Below are 26826 nucleotides of genomic sequence, written 5' to 3'. Positions count from 1 at the left end.
GTTGCACTACATATTTGCTGCTAGAAGATATTTATAGCCATTTAGAAAAGAAACAGAAGAGAAAATGGGTGCAATAAGTGGCGATTGGGTATTCTACTAGTTTGTTCCTGTTACTGCATTTTATTTCAAGGTGCGGGAGGCCAGAAGGACCTGAGAACCTAAAGTTAAATTAGTGAAACGTAAATGTATATAAAACAATTTGCATTTTAACAAAGAGAAACATCCCAAGGTGCTTCACATAGGCGTAATCAGACAAAAATGGATCCAAAACCAAAGAAGGAGATATTGGGAGGGGTGACCAAAAGCTTGGCCAAAGAGGGAGGAATGGAGAGTTTGGCAGGGGTTGGGGTTGGAGGGCTGACTCAGCTTCATCCAAGTCATCAATAAATATAGTAAAAAGCTGAGGCCTCAGAAGAGATCCCTGAGGAACACCACTTGTCATATCTCGCCAATCAGTACCTCCCCTTTATCCCCACACTCTGTCTCCTACCTTCTTACCTTCCAACCAATTTCCAACCCAAGTCAAAAGGCTACCTCCAATTCGGTACGCTCTCATTTTTGCTAATAATCTATTTGTGGAACCTTATTGAATATCTACTGGAAGTCCATATAGATAACATCCATAGCCTCTCCCTTATCTACCTTATTAGTGACCTCTTCAAAAAATTCAACTGGATACTGGCAGCAGAATTTTGAATGAGCTGAAAATTATGGTTGGTGGAGGATGGAAGGCCAGCCAATAAAACTTGGTAATATTTGAGTCTGGAAGTAGCAAAGGCAGGAATGATAGTTTCAGCTGCAAATGGGTTGAGCCAGGATCAGAGGAGGACAATGTTACATAGATGGAAGTGATGTAAAGTATATGGATCAGAAGCTCAGCTAGGGGTCGAATGGGACACTGAGGTTGTGAATGGTCTGCTTCAGCCTGAGACAGTGGCTGGGGAGAGGGATGGAATGGGTGGCAAGGGTACAGAATTTGTGGCTTCAGACTTCCCAATGTTTAACCGGAGGATATTGCAGCTCATAGACTGCTTTTCCGATATCCAGTCGTCGAACAGCACAGAGATGGTGTTGGGGTCGAGAGAGCTAGGTGTCGCGGCATGCATGTGGAAGCTGACCCATATCGGCAGAGAATTTCGCCTAAGGACAGCATGTAGATGAGCAAGAGGAGGGGGCCAAGGAGAGATCCTTGGAGGAATCTGGAAGTAATGGTGGAAGGTGAGAAGAGAAGCCATTGCTGGAGATGCTTTGGCTACAATCGGATGGGTAAGAGGGCAACCAAGTGAGAGCAATCTCGCTGAGTCGGACAATGGATAGATCATATAATAGATATGAAAACATTTCTTCTCTCAAAGGGTGATAAATATTTGGAATAATCTGTCAGTTAAGGTAATAGTCAAAGCCACTACTTCAAAATGCTGTTTATTGGTAGGTTGGGTGAGTTGAAGTATGAGAGGAATGAACTTCAAATGGCCTTTTCTCATCCATGATTTTTTCTTATGTTCTTACTTTCAGAGTAATGCATGTTTTTGAACAGTTACTTAAATTGTTATTTTTGTTTTAAATGTTTAATTGGCAGTTTGTCTTCTAGCACTCATAGATATCTATACATTATTAGATTTTCTTTAAGTTAAGAAAACGATTATAGCTTGGTTAACCTGTTGCAGCATGTAATAAGCCAGTGTTATTGATTTATGGTATTTCAAATGAGCAGCTATAATGTTTTTCATCCCTGCCATTTACAGAAGGAAAACCTGATAGCAAGCTTGGATGCTTTAGGGGAAACTCTTGGCTATCACAATACCAGCATTACCGCAGAGCAGCCAGAGGCTACTATAGTGCACCATCGAATGGCATTTGTCAGCATTGCATTATTCACTGTACGTCTGCTACAAATACTCCTCCCTGTAGAGAAGGTGAGATGATGATCTTGTCCATTTTACAGAATAATCAGGGTCATAATGGGTAACAATTGGCAGTTATTGCCACTGGATTGAAAGACCAGACCTCATGTATAATAAGATCTATATTTACATCTGTGTGTATATTTTTCTGTGCTGTGTGTATCAAATTAATATGGTTGAGAGCTATCGTAGTTATTGTGACTCAGTATATTAATAATTGAGATATTGATCCTTGCTTCTGGGTTTTTTTTTTATTCGTTCATTGGATGTGGATGTCGCTGGCAAGGCCAGCATTTATTGCCCATCCCTAATTGTCCTTGAGAAGGTGACAATGAGCCGCCTTCTTGAACCGCTGCAGTCCGTGTGGTGAAGGTTCTCCCACAGTGCTGTTGGGAAGGGAGTTCCAGGATTTTGACCCAGCGACAATGAAGGAACGGCGATATATTTCCAAGTCGGGATGGTGTGTGACTTGGAGGGGAACGTGCAGGTGGTGTTGTTCCCATGTGCCTGCTGCTCTTGTCCTTCTAGGTGGTAGAGGTCGCGGGTTTGGGAGGTGCTGTCGAAGAAGCCTTGGCGAGTTGCTGCAGTGCATCCTGTGGATGGTACACACTGCAGCCACAGTGCGCTGGTGGTGGAGGGAGTGAATGTTTAGGGTGGTGGATGGGGTGCCAATCAAGCGGACTGCTTTGTCCTGGCTGGTGTCGAGCTTCTTGAGTGTTGTTGGAGCTGCACTCATCCAGGCAAGTGGAGAGTATTCCATCACACTCCTGACTTGTGCCTTGTCGATGGTGGAAAGGCTTTGGGGAGTCAGGAGGTGAGTCACTCGCCACAGAATACCCAGCCTCTGACCTGCTCTCGTAGCCACAGTATTTATGTGGCTGGTCCAGTTAAGTTTCTGGTCAATGGTGACCCCCGGGGTGTTGATGCTGGGGGATTCGGCGATGGTAATGCCGTTGAATGTCAAGGGGAGGTGGTTAGATTCTCTCATTGGAGATGGTCATTGCCTGGCACTTGTCTGGCACGAATGTTACTTGCCACTTATCAGCCCATGGCTGGATGTTGTCCAGGTCTTGCTGCATGCGGGCATGGACTGCTTCATTATCTGAGGGGTTGCGAATGGAACTGAACACTGTGCAGTCATCAGCGAACATCCCCATTTCTGACCTTATGATGGAGGGAAGGTCATTGATGAAGCAGCTGAAGATGTTTGGGCCTAGGACACTGTCCTGTGGAACTCCTGCAGCAATGTCCTGGGGCTGAGATGATTGGCCTCCAACAACCACTACCATCTTCCTTTGTGCTAGGTATGACTCCAGCCACTGGAGAGTTTTCCCCCTGATTCCCATTGACTTCAATTTTACTAGGGCTCCTTGGTGCCGCACTCAGTCAAATGCTGCCTTGATGTCAAGGGCAGTCACTCTCACCTCTGGAATTCAGCTCTTTTGTCCATGTTTGGACCAAGGCTGTAATGAGGTCTGGAGCCGAGTGGTATCCTGATGATTCTAATTTTTTTGCTTCTATGATTTCCTTTTTGGTCCTTCATAACATTGGCACCTAAGCCCACCATTGATCTTGTAAAGTGCCTGAAATAACAGTGCACTGATTGCAGGCACTGGAACATGCAGTGGAATTGGCTAGCTGAGCATGGCAATATCAGTTGATGAGAATTTTGAAGGTATTTCCTTCCCTTAATTTTGACAAGCTATTGCTCTGAGGGTTATGTACGTGACACGATTGTGGTGTAGTTCGCAAAGATAGTCTGGAAAATGCAATCTGTATTGTTCCCATATTGTCTTGAGCTGTATAGAGGACATGGGACAAAATGTTAGTTTGCTCACACTAATTCACAAACTTTCCTCTTTGAGGGAACCTTTGGAAATACTGATACATCCCATAAGCCCATAATCCCATAAGAATTCTCTACCCCAGAGGGCTGTGTATGCTGAGTCGTTTAATATGTTCAAGGCTGAGAGAGACAGATTTCTGGACTCCAGGGGTATCAAGGGAAATGGGGATCGGGCAGGAAAGTGGAGTTGAGGCCGAAGATCAGCTGTGATCTGATTGAATGGCGAAGCAGGCTTGAGAGGCCGTGTGGCCTACTCCTGATCCTATTTCTTATGTTCTTAAGCCTCTCCCTGCAAAACAGCCAAGAGACAATGTCAGTAACTCAAAGGTAGACAGTATTATCACTGCAGAAAATGTATTTTTTAAGAACTTGAAACAATACAGAATTCTGAAGAAGCTTGCCCCTTCAGTCAGAAGTTCCTTTAACACTGCAGCACGTTGTCAGTGGGATGAATGCCCTTGCTCCACTCTGCACAATGCATCTATCTGCATTGCAGTCAATGTCTAGATGATTCAGCTCATCTCAATATTGAGAAGCTAATGGCATCATCATGCATATGTTTTAAGAAATAATGCCTGCTACCACTAACCTAGCTCACTGAGCTGAGACTGAGAGTCGAATCAAATCACAATGGCCCACAAATTGCTTAGAAAAGAGCGGTGAGCACAACAGCTCTCACCGTTCCCAGTGGCGAAATCGAGGAGCAAGTTCCGGCGTTCGCACATGCGCAGTGAAATGCAGAAATCCGAAACTTGCTGCTCCTGGTTCGCCGGCGATATGACTGCTTCGAATTAAAGGGGTATCGCCGGGTTCAATCAGTGAAATCATTGAACCAGCACCAACTTGCTCATCTGCCCAGCTGGAATGTAACTAATATCGTCACAAAATAGGTATGCTTAAAAATACCAGGTCTAAACTAAGTTTTAATAGCACAGTAAGTTTTAATGACTGCGAAACAACTAAAAATTTACTTCTAAAAATGTTGAGTCTCATTACTCATTATTTTATTAGTTCTTGACCATTAAAAATTTTTCTTTTAAAAAAATTAAAAACATTTTTATTTACTTTTCCTTTTTATTTTCTCTTTTATTTAATTTGATTATTTCTTACCCTCTCTTTTTTCGCTGTCTATAACTGTTTCACAATGATTTTAATGTTGTACCTTTCAATGCAGCCTGCAGAAACAGTTTTGCAGCTTGTCAAAAATGCTGCAGTCTGATTGGTCTAGGGGAGAGTGTGATCCTCTCGCTTCTCCCATGGGTCCTAGCTTTGCTCGAACTAACACTGGGCTCTGCTCCGCTTCCTATTAGAGGAATTGCACCCAGTAAGTTAGTGGGTTAGTACTATGGAGCGGTGAGTACTGTTGGTTCGCCACTCTGAGCAAATTCTGGGCCAATGTAATGCCTCCAGTGAATTTTAGGGATAAATGAGCCATAAAGTTTAAATAACATAGGTTAGCTCCTCCTGGTTACCTTCTGGAACCAGGCAGGGAATACCAATTTGCGCGCACCGCCCAAAATCAAGATTATACGTTATGACGTTGCGCATCCCTCGTGAACCCTCAAAGGTCTGAGTTCCTCAGTTTGAAAACCACTGATCTAATTGAGCCTGATGTATTTTCTGTTTCCTGCTGTGATTCATGAGTATTTAAAGAGGGAAAAAAAATTTGGGAATAGTTTCTATTCAAAGTACTTCTCAATTGTCTAAAAATATGTAGTTGTGAAAATATATGCTATTTGATAGAGAATATCATTGGTCTCTTTAAGATAGAAAATTCAATCATTTTGTGTCGTCTTCCTTCTCTGCTGCCTCGTGATGTACACCGTAAGGAGGGGATGTGTGCATTTTGGAGCAGCTCTATTCATTCCATGGAGGATTGGCATTACAGATAGCCTTGGGAATAACTCTGGAGCCACTTGACCCTTAGGGGGATAAAAGTACTAATGGTTGGTTAGTGGAGGGCTTCCCAAAGTCATCTTCACCTGTAATAAATCATAGTTAAGAAAAACCTCTGCACATATGCTCCTTTCCACATGTACAGATGGAATTCCAAAATCCCAGAAGTATGTTGTAAGGGCCATGGCAGAGAGCATAATTCTGTACATCATTCAGTCATGTTAAAAATCCAGGCCAACTTGTAGGAAATGCAGTGTGAAATTAGAAGCGACCTAGCATACTAACAAACTTTACACTGACTCCTGGGCACCTATAGCAATCGCCTAAACTCAAACGTGCGAATGCTCTCTTGAGTTTTCTCCTAATGGCTTTCTATGCTGATGCATGCCACTAAACATAAAGCAAACAGACTGTCCTTCCACCCTCACCACCGCCCCCACCAACTAAACACTAATTATAAAAAATAGCACAATCCAAAAATCATGTAGTCTCAGATTTAATCAAGAAAAATTCTTTCAAGCCTGGTCCCAATGTGGTTTACCATCAAAAACTGACATCAGATGCCATTTCTCCTTATAACACAGACATCAGGTTGGAAGGGTAAACGTTTAGTTACTGGTTAGCAGCAGGTTGGGAACAGACATTTTATGTAGAACTACCCTAATGTGACAACCTGATAGTCTGGTAAGTGACAACATGAATGAAAATATTGGATTAGGTGTAATGTTCCCAGTTTATGCTGTGATATAAGGGGGAGTTGAAACGGCTGTTTGCAGCCAACTTAGGAGCAGGAGTGCTCCCTAGCGACATCCAACCAGAAGATTTAACGATTAAGCTAGTGTACTAAGGGATAACTGAGAGTCACTAATAGTCATGCAGATATCACCACCCCACCCATACCCCTCCCCCCAATTTTCTTTGCTCCTGTCCTGATGGCAGAGATTCATTTTGGGGTATGGTTCCAAGATAAATCATTCAAACTGGCTCCAGAAATTTTGGAGAATAGCCGCTGGTATTTTGCTTCTTTTGGTCCCAAGGCTCCTAGTTTGTGAAGCGTGAATGCTAAACCTGATTCCCTCATTTCTCTTATAGTACATCTTATACCGATGTGGTCATACTTTATTTATGAATCTGAGCAATTGGTGTCAGCAGGTTATTCCATCTTGGGGAACATCACAATCAAGCACATTGTTATCCTTACCAGATGTCTGTACTTGCAACTCCCTGTTGTACTTTCAACAGGGATCATAGGAGCAGGAACCTTAGCTGATTGTCTTTATTCTCTCCCTAGCCTTGAGACTCTGAAAATGTTTCCTATTTACAACATAGTATAATTTGGCAATTCATTGGGACTAAATGTGTGTGTGTGTAAAATAAAAAGGGATCCTAATGGAAGCACTTACTCTTTAAATTCAACAAATATTTGCATAAGATATCTGAAACGTGAATTAAATTAAAATTATTGTTTTTGCTGGAGTAATTATTTTGATCTTTCACAGAATCAAACCTGTAGCTCAAACTTTTGTGAAATTGACCATAAAAGTCAGTATGTTGCACTGAGTTAATAAACTGCACTTGAGTCCATCATGATAAATTATTTAAGTTTCAGTATTTTCATGTCTTGCTGGAAATGATTATAATTGTAACTTATTTTATGGTTTTTAATTCTCTCGTAGGCTAGTGAGGTTTTGCCAGAGAGCATAGGAAATGCTCTGTATCTTCTATCTCTGGATGTGTCATTCCGTTTGAGCTATCTCAGCATTCATGAATCCATTACTGTCTACTTAGAACAGGTCAGCTTGGAGAGCTACAACATATATAAGAGAGCCACAGAGGTAGCACACTCGATGGAGTGTACGTGTACTTTTATCAAGGAGGTTGAAGCAAAGGTATTTACTGCTACTGTGTTACTTATTAGGTCTGAAAACATTTGTTGATTTTGACTGATTTTCTTTTTTAACGAGAAAATCTTGCAAGCACAACGGTTGAATATTTTCACGATACTGCTCTATTTGAAAGTGTGCATCAGTTTATAGACTCTCACGACAATACATCATGAATGTATTTTTGCAACTCTGATACTTCCAACCATTTAATTAATATATATATATTTTTAAAAATCTTTAGATCCTCCCATTTTAATTTAAAAGAAATGCTTTGCATCCTTTCGCACCAAGCATCACTTCCCATAAGAATAATGCAAGGAAGATGCTCTTGGGCATCTGCCAATGTCATTCAATCTGGCTTCAGATATATAGGAGTGTAGCCTCTGGTATTTTTCTCCTAAGGTTTCCCTGACTCCTAGTTTGTGAACTATAAATGCTAAACCTGTTTCTCTCAATTCAATGTTATAATACGTCCTACACTGATTTGCCATGCCACTGGGGGACTCCTTAGGTGTGACCATTTTAAAAGGAAAAAAACATGTGGCTAATGAAAAGTTCAATTTGAATTGTACTTATTGCAAATACGCAATGTTTTTTCTATTTTATTCATAATTGTTTGGAATTTCAGCATGTTTGTAGTTATTTGATGGGCAAGATTTTGCTGTAGCTGGGCCTCTAACTGTGTCTGCCATTAGCTAGACTTGTCCCTGCACCCTTCAGCTCAAAAAATATTTGTCCACAAAGTTGCTGAAAGTGTGAGCTGATAACGGCGCAGCGAGGGAAACAGGGCATCTGGGACCTGAGTGAACAGGGCAAGCAACAAGGTAATTCCTTAACCAATAAGATTTAAGGATTGGGAAATAAACAGTGGAAGCACTGAGATAGAGGGTGAATTAAAGGGGGTGAACTCAATGTCAAATCAGGTACAGAAAGAGAAGTAAAAAGGGGGAACGAAAGATTGGATGAAGAGAGAGAGAAAGAAAAGAGACAAAGGAAAAATAAGAAAGAAAAATATAAATTTGAAATATAACATTTTTCAAATCTCCCCGAAAAATTCAAAACCTGAAGGAATGAAACTCCACACTTGTAATAGTTAATTTCCAGTGCCAGAGAGGTTGATTGGCAGTAATTAACACTTATCACATCATAAAAGGGTACTTACGCTACTAATTACTGGCCCTAAATATCTGCGGCAGGTTTGTTCGTATCTGCCGTGCAAGCACAGTAACTTCATAATATTCAATGCATGCCAATGGTGAGGCAACAGCGAGATGCTGTTTTCACAAAGCTTATTGGTGGAGTGGCGCAACTCGGACAGCAACTTTTGGATATTTGCATTTAACCATGTATTGGCTACTCGCCTGAAGTTGCTGTACCATTTACGCATAAATAACAGTGAGCGCTGTTAGCCTCACTGTTATTTTGACAGCAAATTCTGGCCTGATGTATTTGTGGAGTGATATTTATGAGTGTAAATCTTTGGTTAGATTTTGAACAGAATTCTTCCAGCATGAAATTCTATTTTTAAAAAAAAACATTTATGTGACTACCAAAAAAAAATTCAGGAGTCTGTGAAGAAAGTCCCCATGAAACAAGAATTGCATTTTGATACTAATTATAGTGTTACAACGTTTTTTAAAAGCATCTGTTGTAACCATAATTTTTACACCAAGCACAGACAGATTTTAAACACCAGGTTCATTGGTCATTAATAAAAAATGTGTGAATTGTATGATTTCAAAACTTGATATTAAAATAAGAATTTTTTGGAAATTTTATAAAATTTGCAGACTGCTATAGACTGATGCTTTTTAAAACGGGATTCTAGCTTTGTCACTGGAGAGAAGCCAGAACACCCACACATCATCATCATCATCATTACAGTGATAACGTGGAAATAGTGCACAACTTTTTTGTGATACAAAGTTTGGCAACCTTTTTTTTGTTTGTGTCCTATTGTTGAAGTGATGCCACCCCAATAAACCTTGTCAAATGCTGTCTTTAGTTTATAGTATGTGGTTTATTTCACATTAAAATATTTGTTTGCTTATAATTTTTGGAAAGTGAAAGGAATCTTCTCAACCTAATTACATTTTTCTCTTTGTAGGATGAAAGGAATCTTCTTGACCTGATTGAGTTAGCAGACCAGGCTGTGATCAGCCTTCCCTATCATCAGCAGCTACAGCTGGTCCAGAAATATATTGAAATCTGCTCAGAAATGTAAAGAGTGGGGATTTCTCATATCAAGTTTACATCTTCCCTTGATAAACGTAGATGCAGGATTATGCCGAGGACAAATAAAGCCATTTTCCTGCATGCTATTCCTCAGCAATAGAACGCAAGCAACACCTGCTTTGATTCATAGAATATGTCAAAGCCATCTTCTTGGAATAGTTTAGCAAATCAGATTTTGTTTCTCTAAACTGAAAATGAATGTGATTTGTTTTGGTCACATAATTTTTGAAGGTAGTTGAAGGGATGGTGCTTTCCAGTGTAGAATGTGGGTGGTTGTCTTAAGAAATGCAGACCTTTAGGTTAATGTACTTTATTGTTCCACTGCAGGTGTCAAAACAGTTTGCAATATCATTTTTTTTTAAAAAAAGAAATATCTGGTTATATCTGTTGTACAAAGTGAATGAATGAATTATAAATTTGCTCAATTGTTTTTAATGCGTTTTTGGCACGAATTAATTGATTTAACTTCAAATTACCATAATAGGCCCTTTCACCTCTGTAAAGATTTTATTTGTTCCTTGCTCCAATTTTTGCTTATTTATTGTCTTCAAACTCACGAGACCATTCTCCCAGCTGAAAGGATAGGTAGGCTCCTGGGGATCTACACGATGTGACCACCAAAAGCTGTGGTGGAACAACCCAGCGTCCTCCTGTCCCCTTCTTCCCCCTCCCCTCCGGTGGCCCTCTGGAAAATTTACTAGTCTTAGTTTGCTTATAAGACTTCATCAGTAATGTTTCAATTATTTAGATATTCTATATTGAACTTCAAATATAACTCCACATCTGCACTGAACTAAAGGTCCCAAGAGCTTTGTCGTGGACAATGTGATGTTGGAAACTAAGACGGAAATGTTACCAGGGGGAGTGACTTTTGAACTAACATTACATATTCTTTTGCACAATTGTATAATTTTTATAAATAAGACAGTTTACATGTTGCAATTAAAATAGGTATATAAAGATGTATTTTCTTGGAGTAATACTTAGGAAAACTTTGGTGAAAGTATTATATTGAAACAACTTCAATATGAAAAAAAAATGTTTCTTTTGAAATATTAGGAGGTGTCATGTTTTATTCTGGTCAGAAAGGTGATGAACACATGTGGGAAACTCTGTAAATAATATTGTTGCTGTTTGTATTATTTTTTCACAGTTCCAAATCTGCACAGGCCAGCCCAATACTTCAAGGAGAGAGTCAGAAAGTGTTCCTGAAACTATTGTCTCATCCCTTGCCAGCTATTAAAGCAGAGACTTATCGCTACTCTTTAAACCTTGTGAAGGTGAAATAAAAACAACTTTGATCTGTTGTTAACTAGCTGTAGATTTTACTGTTACTAATATGCAGATGCATTTAAGGGGAAGCTAGATAAGTACATGAGGGAGAAAGGAATAGAAGGATATATTAATAGGGTGAGATGAGGTAAGGTGGGAGGAGGCTCGTGTGGCGCATAAACACCGGCATGGACCTAGTGGGCTGAATGGTCTGTTCCTGTGCTGTAAAATTCTATGCCATTCTAGGTAATCTTCAGTGGTGGTGCATATTGGCTGAAGATGAGGCCAGGCAAATTGTGGTGGATATAGAGGCTGGGGGAAAGCAGAAGGGTGGGGCCAAAGTAGGGAGTGAATGTCACAAACGAGCCAGTGCCTATCAGACAGCGGGAGAGATAAGGATGGCGAAGGCTGCTGGCAGGAGGCCCAGGCACTGAAAAAACAGAAAGCCTGCTGGTCTGTGCTATGAAGGTAACTTGTTTTTTGTTTTTGTAACTTTGTTTTTATATCTTTGCTAGACTTGCTGTGGAGAATTAAGCAAAGAGCTGTCATTGACCTCACAACATTGTTTTGACCAGTGAGAGATATTAGAAATGTTGTATCAATAAGAGAGCTGAACTATGAGTCTACTCTGAATTAATCAAAGTTGAGATGAAGAAAGAACTTGCATTTATATGGCACCTTTCAGGACATCCCAAGCACTTCACAGCCAATGAATTATCTTTGAAATGTAGTTACTAGTGTTATGTCGCCAATTTGCACACAGCAAGGTCCCACAAACAACAATGAGATAAATGACCAGCTAATCTGTTTCTGGTGGTGTTGGGATAAATGGTGGCCATGAGAAGTTCCTTTCACTTCCTCAAATAGTGCAATGCAATTTATTTTACGTCCACCTGAACAAGTAGACAGGGCCTCCGTTCTTGTGCCTCATCCAAAAGAGGGCACTTCCAAAAGTAGAGCATTCCTCAGCAATGCATTGAAGTGTCAGCTTAGATTGTGTGCTCAAGTCCTGGTATGGGACATGAACCCAAAACCTTCTGACTCAGGCGAGAGTGCGACCACTGACCTAAGATCAGATGAACCTAAAGCCACAAAAATGAAATGGATTATTATTATTGATGCATGCAGTTTTATCCAAAGTAGGTTTATCATAAAGGTGGTATAGTATTTTGTGGGTAATTATATTTAATTTTTCTCCTTAAGTATATTGTTTGAATATTATTGACGAGCAGATAGTGATATGTAGAATTGGTCTTGCATTTGAAACACTAATTTTTTTGTTTATCTTTTCTTGCAAAGGGTTGTTTGGGAATCCACAATGTTACCAAGCCAGTATCATCAATTTCTCAAGGTGTTCACTTCCTTCTCCATCCTCGGGTTTTGTATGAAATATGTACATTTGGCCTACAGGACTCTATAGAGCTGGTACGTATATAGATCTTTGAATGATTATATAAAAAGCAGTGGGTTTTTTTCCTTCCTGTATAAAAATCTTGAAAGGGTCATCAGTATTATTGCAGTGGCTTGGTACACTGTGCTTTTACCTCTACCAGACTAATGGGATGATCTCCTCTTCTTCCTAATGGCTATAGGGGGCCTAATTGTATTACTTTTGGATAGTCTCAATTCGGCTGTCAGTGATGCTAGTCCACAAAGCAAAATGTACCATCATTCAACACAAAAGGTTGCTAGTGTCGAAACAGAAATATTGTGTTGGTACTGACTGAAGGAGAGGGTATTGAACATATTTGGGGAGAGTGGAGGAAGCTTTATCCAGCACCTGATGTCTGCCATTACTAATGCTTACACTGGATGCAAACAAAAATGTTCAGTGCCTCAGACTGATATCACTCATCTTGCTGACTCTAAACTTTTCTATAAATGCCTCCTCAGAACCTCTGGCTAAAGTTAGGTCTTTGCGAATGAAGTATTCTAACATGACTGCTACAGTGCATTTTAGATTTTGTTCAACCAATGCTTATAAGGATACTATTTTGGTTTGAACTGTTCAACAACATGCATTTATATAGCGCCTTTAATGTAGTAAAACATCCCAGAGTGCTTCACATAAGTGATACCATTAAATTTGACACTGAGCCATATAAGGAGATTTTAGGACAGGTGAAGAGTGGGTGTTTAGGAACATCTTAAAGGAGGAGAGAGAGACAGAGAGGTTTAGGGAGGGAATTCCAGAGCTTAGGGCCTAGGCAGCTGAAGGCTCGGCCATCAATAGTGGAGCGATGAAAATTGGGGATACGTAAGAGTCCAGAATTGGAGGAGCGCAGAGATTTCGGAGGGTTGTAGGACTGGAGGAGGTTACGGAGATCAGGAGGGGCAAGGCCATAGAGGGATTTGAAAACAAGGATGAGAATTTTAAAATCGAGGCGCTGCCAGACCGGGAGCCAATGTAGGTCAGCGAACACTGGGGTGATGGGAGAACGGGACTTGGTGCGAGTTAGGATGCGGGCAGCAGAGTTTTGGATGAGCTCGTGTTTATGGAGAGTGGAAGATGGGAGGCTGGCTGGGAAAGCATTGGAATAGTCAAGCCTAGAGGTAACAAAGTCACAGATGAGGGTTTCAGCAGCAGATGAGCTGTGGCAGGGCCGGAGACGGGCGATGTTATGGAGGTGGAAGTAGGCGGTCTTGATGATGAAGTGGATGTGTGGTCAGAAGCTCATCTCAGAGTCAAGTAGGACGCCAAGGTTGCGAACGGTCTGTTTCAGCCTCAGGCTGTGGTCAGGGAGAGGGATGGAGTTTGCGGCAGGGACCGAAGATAATGGCTTCGGTCTTGGTTATATTTAATTGGAGGAAGTTTCTGCTGACGTCGGACAAGCAACGTGACAAATCAAAGGCAGCGGAGGGGTCGAACGAGGTAGTGGTGAGGTGGAGCTGGGTGTCGTCAGTGTACATGTGCAACCTGACGTTGTGTCTTCGGTTGATGTTGACGAGGGGCTGCATGCAGATGAGAAATAGGAGGGGGCCAAGGATAGATCCTTGGGGGACTCCATAGGCAACGGTGCAGCAGTGGGAAGTGAAGCCGTTGCAGGTGATTCTCTGGCTACGACTGGATAGATAAGAATGAAACCAGGCGAGGGAAACCCCCACCCAGTTGAAGGAGGATGCTATGGTCAACTGTGTCAAAGGCTGCAGACAGGTCAAGAAGGATGAGGAGGGATAATTTACCACAGCCACAGTCATGTAGGATGTCATTTGTGATTTTGATAAGGGCCGTTTCAGTGCTGTGGCAGGGCCGGAAACCTGATTGTGTTCAAACGTGGAGTTGCAGGAAAGATGGACACGGATTTGGGAGGCAACAACACGTTCAAAAACCTTGGCGAGGAAAGGGAGATTGGAGATGGGGGGCAGTAGTTTGCAAGAACAGAGGTGGCCAAGAGTTGTTTTTTTGAGGAGGGGGGGTGATGACGGCACATTTGAAGGGGAGGGGGACAGTACCTCGGGAGAGGGAACTGTTAACAATATCAGCCAACATGGGGGCCAGGAAGGGAAGTTGGGTGGTCAGCAGTTTGGTGTGTGGAGGACCATAAGAGATAGGAGCAGGAGTCGGCCATTTGTCCCCTCGAGTCTGCTCCGCCATTTAATGAGATCATATCTGATCTGAGGAAATAGGTTTGAGGGAGCAGACAGTGGGTCGTATGGACAAGATGAGTGGGGAGAGGAGAGAAAATAGAGAAAGCTGCGAGTTCGGAGCTAGGGTAGGGGGGATCCTTAGCGTAAGTTTGGCTTGGTGGACTAAGGGAAGGGAGGGAAGCGGCAGAGGCAGCTGAACGGATGGTCTCAATCTTAGTGACGAAGTCCATAAGCTCCTCGCGCTTGTTGGAGGGGGTTTACGCTTCTTTCCACATAACAGCTTAACTTCGACTTACTTTGTTCAGGTGTAATAGAGTAGATTTATCTCCTTCTTAAGGAAAATGTGCATAAACTCAAAATGGATTTACAAGATGAGGAGAATCCACAAAAGCTGCAGATTGATTGGGGAGAAATAGGATGCGAGGGGAAGAACTGGAAAATGGGGTAGTAATTGGCCATGGCACTATAGCCTGAAGTGGAGGTAGGAGGGATTTAGAAATGGAAGAGCATTAAACCGAGGAGACCTCGTCAGACTCAGCCTACTGATGCAAAGATAAAGAATTCAACTTCAACAGGAAAGTACATAAAAACTGAATCAATATTTCTTTGTTGGCCAATTTATTTGGTTAATTCACCTGAGCCATACAGAGCTGACTTTTATGACTGCTTGTATTGTCTGACAGCAACAAAAAGGAAAATGACAAATTTATTAAATATAGGCGACAGTAAGTGAACTATATTGTACCAACAATTTGTGTCGTCCATAAAACGAAAACAAAAATCGAAGAAATGATAGGTGGCAATATTAAAATACTAGGATACCAAGCAACGATTTTGATTTGCTCATTTAAAGCATTTAGCAATTTATTCAAATCCAGGGAATAATTATTTAATCACTAGAGAAAATACTTGTTTGTTGGAACTAAGGGACAATTATTTACTAATTGGTTGTAGAATTAATTGGAAATAAAGGGAGACATCATTAATCTCATAGAGATACTTAATTATTGATGGAATCAGGAGGGAGATGTAAAGATTATTTTTCAATTGATTACTGATTTAGTTCGCTTTTAGAGAAGAGGAGATGTTTAATTTATTGATAATTTTGTGACCCCGAGTCAAAAGATGAAGAGAAACTATTTCTGAAGTAAAAACTGAAAATGCTGGGTGTGCACAGCAGGTGTGTCAGCATCTGAAAAGAGAATAGATGTTCTATGATTTCTGCAATGTTAGTCTATCTTTTTAAATGTTAATGGATCTGTGTTTTTCCAGTATTTTCTGTGTTTTTAAAATGTCATATTTCCAGCATTTTCCATATTTTTTGTTTGTACTTCTGTAGTAAACTATGATGGAGTCAAACCAGGAGAGAAATCAGTTTTCAATTATTTATTGACTTACGTAATCAATAGATTTAGTGTTTTGTCAATCTTTCTATTGAATTGATTTGTAAGAGGAACATCTTGCATTTATGATTTACCTTTCACATAGCAAAATGTCCCAGGGTGCTTCATAGTTGGGAGTCAGACCTAAGCAGGAGGGAGATTACTATGCATGGGATCCACTTACACATGTATGCTGACACCACCCAACTCTTCTTGTTGCTACCCTTGACATCCTGATCATCTTTGAGCTCCAACTATTTAGTGGACATCAAATTCTGGAAAAGCAAAAACTTCCTTCAAATTCAACATCAGCAACACTAAAGCCTAACCAATGCTGTTGAGCTTCCACCAGCTTCAGCACCTTTAGCCCCTATTCTGTTCCTCTCCCCACTTGCCTGCTTTGGATGAGCCTGGCATTGTACAATCTCAATGTCCGGCCCTGAGCCGAACTGTAAACTCCATGTCCTAGTCACCACAAAGATCATGTATTACCATTTCCACAGCCTCTCCCACCTACGCTCTTTTCTCGCCTCTGCTACCGCAGGAACTATTAGCCACACCCTGGCTAATGCTACACTCAATTACTTCAATGCTGTCCTTGCTAGCCTTTTGGGTGCTGTCCTTCACAAATTGAAACTTCCCTAACACTCCACACCTGCACCCTATTCCACATTAAGTCCAGCTTCCCTATCTCCCCTGTCCTCAGCAACCTTTGTTGACTCCCCATCCCCCAGTGCATTGATTTCAGAATCTTTGTCCTCATCCACAGATCCCCCTGTGGCTTCATACCTCTGCTTTTCCTTCAGCTCTATGTTCCAGCATGAGCCCTGGCTTCTTGTCTTTAGCTTCTCTTTGTATTGCACCCTCCATTCAATCTTCACAGAAGAGCCTCAAACTGTCTTGACCCCATGCTCTGGAAAGCTTAAACCCCTCTACCTTGCTACCTCTTTCTCTTCCCTCAAAAGCCTTCTTAAAACCTAAAACACATCATGCCTTGTCTTGTTTTTCATGGTCGATTTGCTGAGAAAGTGTGGATAAATTTTTTATTATCATTAACAACACGTTTCTCTATTATCCTACAGGTGAACAGTGCTGCAAAGGACATCCTCATTTACTTAATGCAGGGACGCCTGGTTATGAGCACTTTAAGCTGGAACAAGTTAATTGAAGCTTTATATCCTGTGATTCCAGTTCTGCAGGTAGGTTTAACTATATGATTGTGAAGTCAAACCTGTTCAAGTTTTAGGTTTTTACAAGAGATATACCACTTGGGTTCAGTTTTGATGGCCATTACCATAAATGGACTTTGCACCCCAGTGAACCAGTGTGTTTCCTTATCTGCCTAATACTTTGATCCATGAGCTTCACTACATCTAACATAGAAGCCTTGCCACTGTATTCTCATTTACTTCAATGCATCACATGTTGCCACGTTATTTACTCATCTTCGATGAGGGGAATTAAATATGCAACTCTTATTAGACTCAGGTTGCAGAACAAGAGACAAACTTTTTTGACATTAGAATATAATGCTTAAATTTGCCACAGGCCATTTATATTCAGTAAGTTTCAGTGGATACTTGTGCAGAAGTTCACCACTTGCAGCAGAGTTCCCTTCCAAAACAACATTTGCACCGCGTTGCAGTGCATACATTTTACTGCAATGCTTTTTTTTGGATTTCACTTCAGCCCATATAACTTGTGGTGCATCAGTGAGCAAGGGAGAGCAGCTGAATGGCCCACTCTTTGTGGCCAGGGTCAACCAAATATTGTATGAAAAACTGGGCTACATGTGGCACACAAGCAGTTATATTTTAAACTCAACATTTTTCCCGTGAATTCCACTTATTAGACAGAATACCTTAGATGAGTTTTCTGATGTCACAAATTTATCAAGTCTACAGAAAGAATGGAACTGCACACAACCACAGTGTTCACAGAAAATAAAATATTGCAGATGTTGGAAATCTGAAGCAAAAACAGAAAATGCATTCCTTTCTTTACAAATGCTACCCGACTTGCTTAGTGTTTCCAGCATTTTCTGTTCTTATTTTATAACAATCCCAGCTTGTAACGTGGCAAAATTCAGTCCTGAATAATTAATTAATACTGTTCCTAGGATATTTAAACTATAGTTTTGTGATTTTTTTTTCTCCCATTATTTCCTTGTACTTTCATCTGTTGCTATTTAATGGCATCGAGGTACTCAAAATTGTACATGTCAGTGGAATTGTTAACCTGGACTTCAGAAAAATAGGCTGGTTATGCAACTTCTGTTTCATGTGTGTGAGAAACACCACTATCAGCATATATGTTGCACTTGAACTGATAATTAGGATGTAAGAACCCCACTTTTATGACTATTTTCATTGTCCTCTAATAGTTGTTATTCCACTTCCTGTTACTGAGGTGTGCTTACTGTCATTTGCATACTATCTCATCTGAGTTATTTTGACTACCACTTACAAAGGAACAGGAATAGGTATTAAGCCCCTCAAGTCTGCTTCGCCATTCAATATAAATCACAGAACAATGCTTGGTGAGTACAGACAGTTGTCACAGAATTCTGTGAGACCTGGCAGGTAACACCTGTCTGTCTGCACACTGATTGCCTTGGCAACGGGCAGTTGAAAAAACTGTCTGTACTCACCAAGCATTGTTCTGTGAATTATAAATGCGATTTCATTTCGAGGATTTCATTTTCACATCGTTCACCTGACGAAGGAGGAAGCCTCCGAAAGCTTGTGAATTTAAAATAAAATTGCTGGACTATAACTTGGTGTTGTAAAATTATTTACAATTGTCAACCCCAGTCCATCACCGGCATCTCCACACCATTCAATATAGATCATGGCTGATCTGTACCTTAATTCCATTTACCTGCTTTTGCTCCATATCCCTTGATATCCTTCCCTAACAAAAGTCTATCGATCTCAGTCCTGAAAATGTCAATCAGCCCAGCATTCACAACCTTTTGGGGGAGCAAGTTTCTGATTTCCACTACCCTTTGTGTGAAAAAGTGCTTCTTCATTTCATTCCTAAATTGCCGAGCTCTAATTTTAAGATTATGCCGCCTTGTTCTGGATTCCTCCACCAAAGGAAATTTTTTCTCTTTATGTACCCTATAAAATCCCTTAATGATTTTAAATACCTCTATTAAATTACCCCTCAACCTTCTAAACTCAAAGGAATACAAGCCAAATTTATGTCCTCATAATATAACCCTCAACCCCAGAAACATTCTGGTGTATCTGCACTGCACCCCTTCCAAGGCCAATGTATCTTTCCTGAGGCCCAGTGCCCAGAACAGAATGCAGTACTCCAGATAGGGTCTGACTTAGGCTCTGCACAGCTGAAGCATCACTGCCTCACTTTTGTATTCCAATCCCCTTGAAACAAAAACCAACATTCCATTAGCCTTTTTGATTGCTTTTTGTATCTGTACACTAACTTTTAATGGTTTGTGTGCATAGACACATTAATCCCTTTGCTCCTCTACAGCTCCTAGTCTCTCATCGTTTAGAAAATATTTTGATTTGTCTTTCTGAGATCCAAAGAGGATGACCTCATACTCCCCACATTTAACTCCATTTCTCATAGTTTTGCCCACATACTTACCCTGTCTATGTCTCTTTGTAACTTCCTCCTATCTACACAACTTACTGTACCTCCTAATTTAGTGTCATCTGTAAACATGGATATACAACTCTCTTCCTTCATCCAAGTCATTCATATATGGTGAAAAGCTGAGGTCCCCGTACTGATCGCTGGGGGAATCACCACTTGTCACATCCTGCCAATCGGAGAATGTACCCTTTACCCCTACTCCATGTCTCCTACCTTCCAACTAATTATCAGCACATGTCACAAGGTTACCTCCAATTCCATGGTTCTTATTTATGCTAATAATCTCTTATGCAGAACCTTATCAGACCTTCTGGAAGCCCATATGGACAACATCCATAGACACTACCTACCATGCTGGTGACCTCAAAAAAATTTAACTGGATTAGTTAGACATGACCTACCCTTCAGAAATCCATGCTGACTCTCTTTGATCAGCTCATACTTGTTTAAGTGCTCAGTCCAGGAATTTCCCTACAATTGATGTTAAACTGTCAATGTCTGTAGTTATCTGTTTTTTCCCTCCCTCCCTCCGTTTTTAAACAATGGAATGATATTTGCTATTTTCTGATTTTAAAGGCACAATTGCTGAATCTAGAGAGCTTTGGAAAATTATGACTAATGCATCTGCAATTTCCTCACCTATTTCTTTTGCAGTGGAAACCATCAGATCTTGAAAATTTGTCTATCTTAAGTCCCATTATTTTCTCCATACCATTTTTGTTATCTATATTAAATCCACTAAATCCCACTCCACCCCCTGCCTTTTGAATTTGTTTTAAGCTCCCTTGTACTGCTGGTATTTTGTCCTCTTCCCCCATTGTGATTTGGATGGGGTTTGACCACAGTTCATAAAGATGGTCAACCTTAATATGTCTCATTGGGTTTTGGGTTGTACCCCTTTCCTGATTGGTACAACTTCTCAGAAACCTTGGATGCCCCGACTAAATGCAGATGGTTTGGCAGATCACTTCCTTTGTTATATCATTGTATCTTGACATGGGATCGTTTTGTACACGTGCAGTTTGAAAATGTTGCTTTGTGCTCCTATAAAAGTACAAATATTGTTAGTTCATTAGGATGGGATATATCACAGAAAAGCTACTGATTTAAATGTCACAGTTAAGAACATCTGCCTTTTGAGTCAAAAAAGTTTATTGTTACAGTTTGAAGTATCCCCACACATTATTGTGTTCTGTGGTTTTTGTAGGGCTTTGCAACTACAGAAGGCCCACTAGGAAGCTGCATCCTTGCACTGAGTGAGCCATGCAATGAAGCGACTTCTGGCATTCTATCGAGGACAGCCAGGATTCGTGCATCTCTTCGACTTTTTATGAGCAAACAACATTTGTAAGCATATTTTAATTTATTTTAAAAGAAGTCACTCTTACATTATACTGAGATGCAACCCTGTAAACTTCAGCAAATTAGAAAAAGAAAGAAGTTGCATTTATATAGCGCCTTTCATGTCCTCAGGGCATACCTAAAGCACTTCACAGCCAATGAAGAACTTTTGAAGTCCGTTGTATTGTAGGAAAATGCGACAACTAATATATACACTGCAAGGTCCCACAAACACACATGACCAGTTAATCTGTTTTTAGTGATCCCATGGTACTATTCAAAGAAAACCAGAGGAGATGTCTTTGTGTCCTGGCCAATAGTTATCCCTCAATCAAAACTACTAAAACAGATTATCTGGTCATTGTTGTTTGTGGGACCTTGCTGTACACAAATTGGCTACTGTGTTTCCCTAAGTTACAACAGTGACTTCATTAAAAGATATGTTGATAGGGTGAGATGAAGTAAGGTGGAGGGAGGAGGCTCGTGTGGAGCATAAACACTGGTATAGATCTGTTGGGCTGAATGGCCTGTTTCTGTGCTGTAAAATTCTATGTAGAAGTACTTTGTTGGTTGTGAAGCTCTTTGGAATGTCCAGACGTCGGGAATGGCGCTATAAAAATGCACTTCCTTTTTCTACTTTCTTTGGTGTGATTTCATTAAATCAAAACTGAGTTACAGCAATGCACAACATTTCTTGGATTATTGTTGGGAGAAATATTGAAACAGTTAGAAAGAACTCAGTCATGCCAGATAATTTCAACAGCATGAAGCATATGCTAGATTCTACTGTTTGGAAAGTAATACTTTTATATTACAATTAAATCTTTAGCATCCTTTGTCAGAGTAACATATAAATGCTAATATTTTATTGATAACCTACAAAATTTTTGTGTAACTATACAAAAAAATAAAGAAAATGAATGAGTAAAGATCTTGTTGTGGTAGAGTTGTGGCACAGTTTGTGTTGTACGAACATGCTGCACGATTGAGCTGTAAGATGTTGGTAAGCACAATAGGCCACATGCTGGCTCCCAATCTCACTATCCTATCTGAGTGAGGTGCCATTTTGTAGGCAAGGTGCTTCCCCACATGACAAGGGGATCTCCAGAACACCTCCAAATAACCAGCTATGGTGCTTCATTGATTGTAGAAGTGTAGGAGCAACTCACTTGCCAGGCTTCTCAGCTGGTAAATGGAGGAACATAGGAAGTTAATACAGGTTGGGGTGAAACTTTTCATTGTTTTTCAATAGTAGCAATTTACCTTTCATCCTGTGTCCAGATGGAATGAAAAATTTCACAGTTTATTTGTAGGAAGAAAGTATGAAGATAGTTTATTCCTCCCTCAGTTTTTTAATAGTTGTTCAGACAATGCTTGAACATAAAATTACATTTCTATGCCAGTTTAAATCAACTATAATCTCTAAAAGAGATATGTGAAGTTAACAATAAGATAAAAGGCACTTTGTCAAAGAGTATACTGCACATAGAAATCTAATAATAGTAAAACTGAGAGAAGCAATGGAGGTAAAATGACAGTTCCAACAGCAATGACAAAACACAAGTGCCATGCAGGGTTAAGGCTACAACACATCGCAAAGAATAATCAATTTACAACCTTCTGGACTCCATGTTGATTTCAATAACTTCAAATCATAACCACTACTCACATTTTTTTTCAGAGAGCAAGTGCTGGTAATGGTTCTGATCTTCCCATTTACAGCTCCTCTAGACCTATCTTTTGTTTCTTTACTTGTCCCATTACCACCCTCCTTGCCTTACACCATCATCCCTTTTGTCATTTAATCACTCCTGCCCTCACCCTATCACAGACCTTCTCTTTTGTTCTTTCCTCCCCTCCCCTTTCTCCCCCCTTTTCCTGGCTCTGTACTTGCTTAAAAACTGTTTAATCTTCAACTTCCAGTTCTGACGAAGGGTCATTGACCTGAAACGTTAACTTTTTTTCTCCACAGACACTGCCTGACTTGCTGAGTATTTCCAGCATCTTCTGTTTTTATTTCAGATTTCCAGCATCCCCGCAATATTTTACTTTTGGCAAAGAATAACGGGATCTTTTCTTGTGCTATAATAGCATTCCACAGCCATTACAAGAAATTGACTAGATTGGGAGTATTTGACGCAAATCTCTAGCCAGATATGATTTGTATTATTGGTTTGTCCTTCATCGATTTATTACAGATATGGGATCCGGTTCTAGATAAAGGAGCCACTTTACTTCTGCATTGGCAGTGCGCTAGTTAAATGGTTGAAATTCTGAGGTTATCTAATTTCTTCTACATTCCAGTATCCCCACATGTTATAGCTCAAGGATGCCTGTGGTGAGAATAATAGGGGAGCCACCCTTTAAGGCATTTTTGAGGAATGCCTATTTGATGCTCTTCTGTTGTATATAGGGACACTTTGGGCATCAGCCATTTGTGGAAATTAGTCACGTTTTTTGTGACGGCAGGTCATTATAAATTAGCGTAAGTCTTGACCACAGACCAACCTCAACTGAAAGGTTCTCATGGACGTCAGTTCAGGTTGATCTATGTCACCTTCTATGAATATGACTGTGATGGTCACTAGTCGCCACTCTAACCTTGGCTCATTTATTTTGGTACAGCTGCTGACACTATTTGGGCCCAGCCACAAAGGGAGCTTGATTTCATTCATTACCTTTATCAAGCTGTGACAAAAATTGTGTTTTTGTACTGGATCCCTTTTGTGATCCCGACCATAATCCTATCAATTTAGCATTTGTCTGCTTCTCAGCCGGAATCTAAATAATCCTCGCAAATGGACTCTGTACTCAGAGGTGATCATTGGCCTGTTTAAGATGTGGCGTTTTCTGGAGCTGCAGTTCTTCCTGGTGTTTTACAACAAGATGTTCACTGGCTCTCTGTTCCAGAAATTGAGATCCCTGAACTTGGAATCTGAATTGTGTCGCATTTCATGAAATGGAATATTTCTTTTTGCCTTCGCTCCATTCTCTCTCATTTACAGAATCCTCAGGTAAAGGTCACCAGCGTAACTGTCATAACCCCACACTGGCCCACAAAAATATGGTTTTCATGTGTCTCACATACAGGACCTTCCATCACAGCTAGATGGCCTGATGTGCTATTAACCTCTCCTTGACAGCTTTGCTACTGAAAAGGAGAGAAACTAATGGCTTACTGTTCAAAGTGGTAGGGAATGATGGCAGCCAGGAAATTCTACTAAACATACTTTTGATACCAAATGAAGGAATGTTCTGTGGTGCTTAGAACATTGTTTTCTCTTGAGAATTTGCAGTTATTTTGGAGTAGCTGCAATTTCTCGTCAACATGAGTCTGATGCCAAGTTCCTATTAGATTACCCACTGGAGTAACTGAAGAAGTTGGAGAGCATCCTTGCATTTCCTGTCTCTTGTGAATGATTTAGAAATCTAACCCTATGCAAAATCCTGCAATATCTGAACTGAAATCTTGTTCTTCATAAACTTGTACATTCTCCATTTTACACATAGAGTCATAGAATCATAGAATGGTTACAGCACAGAAGGAGGCCGTTCAGCCCTTTGAACCCGTGTCGGCTCTTTGTAAGAGCAATCCAGTTAGTCCCATTCCCCCGCTCTTTCACCGTAGCCCTGCAAATGTTTTCCCTTCAAGTATTTATCAAATTCCTTTTTGAAAGCCACAGCTCAATGTTCCTGGTTACAGGGTTTTCAGACGAGATAAAGAGGGGGATACAAAAGGGTGGGGGGGTGGCCATATTGGTTAAAGAAATAATTACGGCTGTGAGATGATATGTTAGAAGGATCATCAAATGAGGCCATATGGGTTGAGCTAAAGAACAAAAAAGGGGTAGTTACACTGCTTGGAGTGTACTATAGACCCCCAAACAGTCAGAGGGAGATAGAAGAGCAAATATGTAGGCAAATTTCTGAGAAGTGCAAAAACAATAGGGCAGTAATAGTAGGGGATTTCAACGACCCTAATATTAACTGGGATGCAATCAGTGCAAAAGGTATAGAGGGCGCAACAGGGGTGGGGGGGCAGTTCTGGATTTAGTTTTAGAGAATGAAGCTGGGCAGGTGGAAGGAATATCAGTCGGAAAGCATTTTGGTGATAGTGATCATAATTCAGTTAGATTTAGCATAGTTATGGAAAAGGACAAAGAACAGGAGTAAATATTCTAAATTGGGGAAAGGCCAATTTTACAAGGCTGGGAAGTGATTTAGCAAAAGTGGACTAGAAACTGCTACTTGAAGGTAAATCAGTGTCAGAACAGTGGGAGGCATTCAAGGGGGAGATTCAAGGGGTTCAGAGTAAATGTGTTCCCACAAAGAGCATACAGGGTAAGATAAGGCAAAAAAGGGAAGCTTATGTCAGACACCAAGAGCTCAATACTGCAGAAAGCCTAGAGGAGTATAGAATATTCCGGGGTGAAATTAAAAAGAAGATTAGGAAAGCAAAGAGAGAGCATGAAGAAGTACTGGCAAGTAAAATTAAAGAAAACCCAAAAATGTTTTATAAATACATAAAGAGCAAGAGGATAACTAAGGAAAGAGTAGGGCCTATTAGAGGCCGAAAAGATAACCTATGTGTGTAGGCGGATGATGTGGGTATCGTTCTTAATGAATACGTTGTGTCTGTCTTCACAAAAGAGGGGGACGATGCAGAGATTGTAGTTAAGGAGGAGGAGTGTGAAATATTGAATGGGATAAGCATAGCGAGAGAGGAAGTATTTTAAGGGGTTTAGCATCTTTGAAAGTAGATAACTCTCCAGGCTCGGATGAAATCTATCCCAGGCTGCTAAGAGAAGCAAGGGAGGCGTGGTGCCGGAGGATTGGAGGACTGCTAACGTTGTACCGTTGTTTAAAAAGGGAAAAAGAGATAGACCGAGTAATTATAGGCCAGTCAGTCTAACCTCGGTGGTGGGCAAATTATTGGAATCGATTCTGAGGGACTGCATAAATCATCATTTGGAAAAGCTCGGGTTAATCAAGGACAGTCAGCATGGATTTGTTAAGGGAAGGTTGTGTCTGACTAACTTGATTGAATTTTTTGAACAGGTAACAAGCAGGGTCGATAAGGCTAGTGCGTTTGATGTAGTGTACATGGATTTTAGCAAGGCTACTGACAAGGTCCCACTCAGCAGACTGGTCAAAAAAGTAAAAGCCCATGGGATCCAAGGGAAAGTGGCAAGTTGGATCCAAAATTGGCTTAGTGGCAGGAAGCAAAGGGTAATGGTTGACAAGTGTTTTTACGACTGGAAGGCTGTTCCCACTGGGGTCCCGCAAGGCTCAGTACTAGATCCCTTGTTTTTTGTGGTATATATTAATGATATGGACTTAAATGTAGGGGGCTTGATCAAGAAGCTTGCAGATGATACAAAAATTGGCCATGTGGTTGATAGTGAGGAGGAAAGCTGTAGACTGCAGGAAGATATCAATGGATTGGTCAGGTGGGGAGAAAAGTGGCAAATGGAATTCAATCCAGAGAAGTGTGAGGTAATGCATTTGGGGAGGGCAAACAAGGCAAGGGAGTACACAATAAATGGGAGGATACTGATAGGTGTAGAGGAACAAAGGGACCTTGGAGTGCATGTCCACAGATCCCTGAGGTAGCAGGATAGGTAGATAAGGTGGCTAAAAAGGGATACGGAATACTTTCCTTTATTAGCCGAGGCATAGAATATTAGAGCAGGGAGGTTGTGCTAGAACTGTATAAAACATTGGTTAGGCCACAGCTTGAGTACTGCGTACAGTTCTGGTCACCACATTACAGGAAAGATGTGATTGCACTAGAGAGGGTACAGAGGAGATTTATGAGGATGTTGTCAGGGCTGGAGAATTTTAGCTGT

General features: G+C 40.7%; 1 protein-coding gene across 2 annotated transcripts in view; it reads left to right on the top strand.

Annotated features, from left to right (window-relative positions):
• Window positions 1-26826, top strand: part of rttn (rotatin) — a 316401-nt gene that overhangs the window by 88101 nt on the left and 201474 nt on the right. For both annotated transcript variants that reach the window (XM_067981445.1, XM_067981444.1), the window contains exons 11-17: window positions 1746-1916; window positions 7323-7535; window positions 9640-9752; window positions 10921-11047; window positions 12339-12464; window positions 17092-17208; window positions 20844-20983. In XM_067981445.1, coding sequence (XP_067837546.1) covers window positions 1746-1916; window positions 7323-7535; window positions 9640-9752; window positions 10921-11047; window positions 12339-12464; window positions 17092-17208; window positions 20844-20983 — 1007 coding nt within the window. The remainder of the gene's footprint in view (window positions 1-1745; window positions 1917-7322; window positions 7536-9639; window positions 9753-10920; window positions 11048-12338; window positions 12465-17091; window positions 17209-20843; window positions 20984-26826) is intronic.

Source organism: Heptranchias perlo, chromosome 3, assembly GCF_035084215.1.
Source record: "Heptranchias perlo isolate sHepPer1 chromosome 3, sHepPer1.hap1, whole genome shotgun sequence".
NCBI lineage: Eukaryota > Metazoa > Chordata > Chondrichthyes > Hexanchiformes > Hexanchidae > Heptranchias > Heptranchias perlo.
This window is presented reverse-complemented; position numbering and strand designations above follow the sequence as displayed.